The sequence below is a fragment of the Exserohilum turcica genome, assembly GCF_000359705.1.
Source record: "Exserohilum turcica Et28A unplaced genomic scaffold SETTUscaffold_129, whole genome shotgun sequence".
Taxonomy (NCBI): domain Eukaryota; kingdom Fungi; phylum Ascomycota; class Dothideomycetes; order Pleosporales; family Pleosporaceae; genus Exserohilum; species Exserohilum turcicum.
Window position 1 is genome coordinate 213 of NW_007359947.1, and position 2,763 is coordinate 2,975.

Consider the following 2,763-nt stretch of genomic DNA (forward strand, 5'->3'; position numbering starts at 1 on the left):
TACCTGCGCCGTTACAAGAGCTTCGCAGGAAGTTCAGCCGTGAGAGATAGTAGGCAATTTAGTCGTCTAGGACCTGTCTAGGAAGTCCTACTATGTTTTAGAAAGCTAAGCTATAGGCGCAACGTTGCGTAATAAACTACCTAAAGGCCACTTAGGCCTAGCGTATAGTTAGCTAGAAGCGGACGTTATAGTAAGAAGTCCTATTAATCCTCTATTAGACAGAGTGCAGGCTGTGCGATTACTCTTAATTAGAGACGAGATCCCACGAGCGAGACGGCAAGACGCAAGTCTTCCTAGAGATGCGACACAACAGCAGCTAAACGCTATTTAGAACCAGCTAGAAGAGAAGTACAGCTAAAGGTAAGCCCTACTAGTCCTCACTAGCGAGGAGTAGGCTGCAGTTAAGGACTGCGCAAGTAGATTAAAGAACAATTAAAAGCTTTGCACATTAGCAGGCAAAGATAAAAGACGTCTAAAGATGAATTAGACAATAGAGGCTAACGCTCCTAACTTAAACGTAGAAGAGCTAGCGGCGTACGCTACCGCCAAGAGCTAAGCAGGAGTATTAGACAAAGAAATCCTGCGCGAAATCACACAAATGCTTAGAGAGGATAGATAGAATGAGGCAGCAATTAGACTAACAATTAAAGCGGTTGTTAAACGATTAGCCGTTGTAGGAGGAAAGGGCTCACTAAGGCAAGGAGGTTTACTAAAGGCTAATTAGAACGCTATAGCCTAAATAATAGAATAGATAATGTAGCTACTTAGCCTAATAGCTAGTCGTCTAGAAGCACTCGAGAAGAACTAAGCCAAAGGACGTTTAGAGCCGTCCTTAGGAGCTAATACCCCCCTACTACCACTAATAACAGCCACCAAACTAGCAGCTCGCAAGCACAAGTTTCCTTACCTAGAACTATTTAACAGAGATAGAACAAAGTACGTAGCCTTCTAATACAAGACTTAGGCGAAACTCTAGCACAAGTACAAAGGCGCTCTAAGTATCGCTTAGATCAAGTATGTGGTTAGCAGATGTATAGGCAAGGCAGCAAATGTACTCTTACCCTAGGCAATATAGAACTAGAACAAACGCCGCATTAAGGACCTCTAGAGCTTTATAAACTATACTAGGTGGGCCTCGTTAAACTACGCGCAATAAGCTCCTAAGTAGTAGAGCGCCCTACTACTATAACCACTTAACACGAAGCTAGTCCAGACGTTATAAACTAGGAGCCTTTAAAGGTTAATTAGGCGCAAGAGGCTAGAGGCAAGCTACAACAACCCCCGCTAGACTGTTATAGCTATAGAGAACTAGGTTATCTAGCTAAGAACTGTCTAAACAACGTTTAGGTCAAGAGAGCGAGAGCCCTTCCTAAGAGTAAGGAACAAAAGCAGCTAGAAGAGGCTAAGGACCTAGCTAATAGCGACTTAGGAAAAGGAGAGCTCTAAGCTAGAGTCTTGGCTTAGAGCCTCTAAAGATGGATCAGCAGACACGCAGCGAATAGAATTAGTTTTAGTAGAAGCATATGCGTCCCCTACTAATTACTATAGATCTTATTATAAATAATGTAGCAAACGCTGTCGCGCTTATAGACTATAGATACCTATGCAACCACCAACTTCGAGTTTTCTAGAAACCGCTAGGAAAGCACGCTATCTAGGAGAACCGACCACGAGGAATCGACTAACAGCACTTTCAACACCTGCAGCTAAGGCGCTAGCGCGCAGTAGGGAGAAGAAGGAGGCCTTCCTTCGTTATCTCACGCCTGTGAGAATTTTCTTATAGAGCTTGGACTCTAATGCCAAGACTAGAGGGGCCAATAGGAACGCAGGAGCTTATTAAAGCTTAAATTTAGCAAGAAACACAGACATATCAAAACAATAAAAATAACAAAAAAAGACTAGCCTTAAAGGACCTTAGAGGCACAAGCAAACGACTAATAGATAATAATCCAGAAATTGAGATGGCTGAGGAGGCCTCTACGCCTTGCCCTAACAGGCAACTAGAAGAACCGCCTAGGCCTACCCATACTAGGACAAGGAGTAATTTTTCTCCATTTATTGGAGCAGTGCCAAGATACCCTACAGTAGGGAAAACACCAAAGGCAACCTCTATTAAGGAGGCCTTAGAGATTGCTAGAAACCTAGTAATCTAAGCAGCTAACCTAGCTAAAAACAACCCTACTAGGCAAACTAGTTTACTAGACCTTGTAGAAGTCTTTAGAGACTTTACAGAGAATGGCAGAGTAAACAAGAAAAACTCTATAATTCTAGGAGACTAAATCTCCTCTCTATCTAACGTCTCTAAAGAACTAAGAGAGAAAGTTAGACGCCTTAAAAAACCAAATACCCCGCCCACCTGTAACGGGCTGAACGCCCTTTGGATAGCTCCTCGATGGAATCTCGGTCAAGCAGCAGACGCCAGGTCTTACTCTGCAACCCGGCATCTGTGCGAGGCCTGAGCGGCGCCCAGACGACGCGCTCAGACACTCGGTGCAACCTTTCTCCGACAAGTAAATAAACACCACGCAAGTAGACTCTATAGCTCTCTATCGAATACAACCTCTTGTATACCTCGCGATTGCTCCCCGGAGCGCAGCCCCCTTACAGTAGCTAAGGCCTACTTAATTAGCTACTTTAAAAGTGTGTTTATTTATTACTAATGTTCATTAAAGCTACTAACGTTATAAACTACTTACTTAACACTATATAAATAAAGAGAGTTATAATTATATAAAAAGACTTTTAGCTACTTAAGCACTATAG

General features: G+C 43.0%; 1 protein-coding gene across 1 annotated transcript; it reads left to right on the forward strand.

Moving 5' to 3' along the window:
• Nucleotides 1-1,603: 1,603 nt before the first annotated feature.
• Nucleotides 1,604-2,144, forward strand: SETTUDRAFT_169904 (uncharacterized protein; the record flags this gene model as incomplete). Its single annotated transcript, XM_008024662.1, has 2 exons — nt 1,604-1,765; nt 1,854-2,144. Coding segments are annotated over 2 exons (453 nt in total), but the record flags the coding sequence as incomplete, so codon positions are not given.
• Between the last annotated feature and the right edge of the window lie 619 nt (nt 2,145-2,763).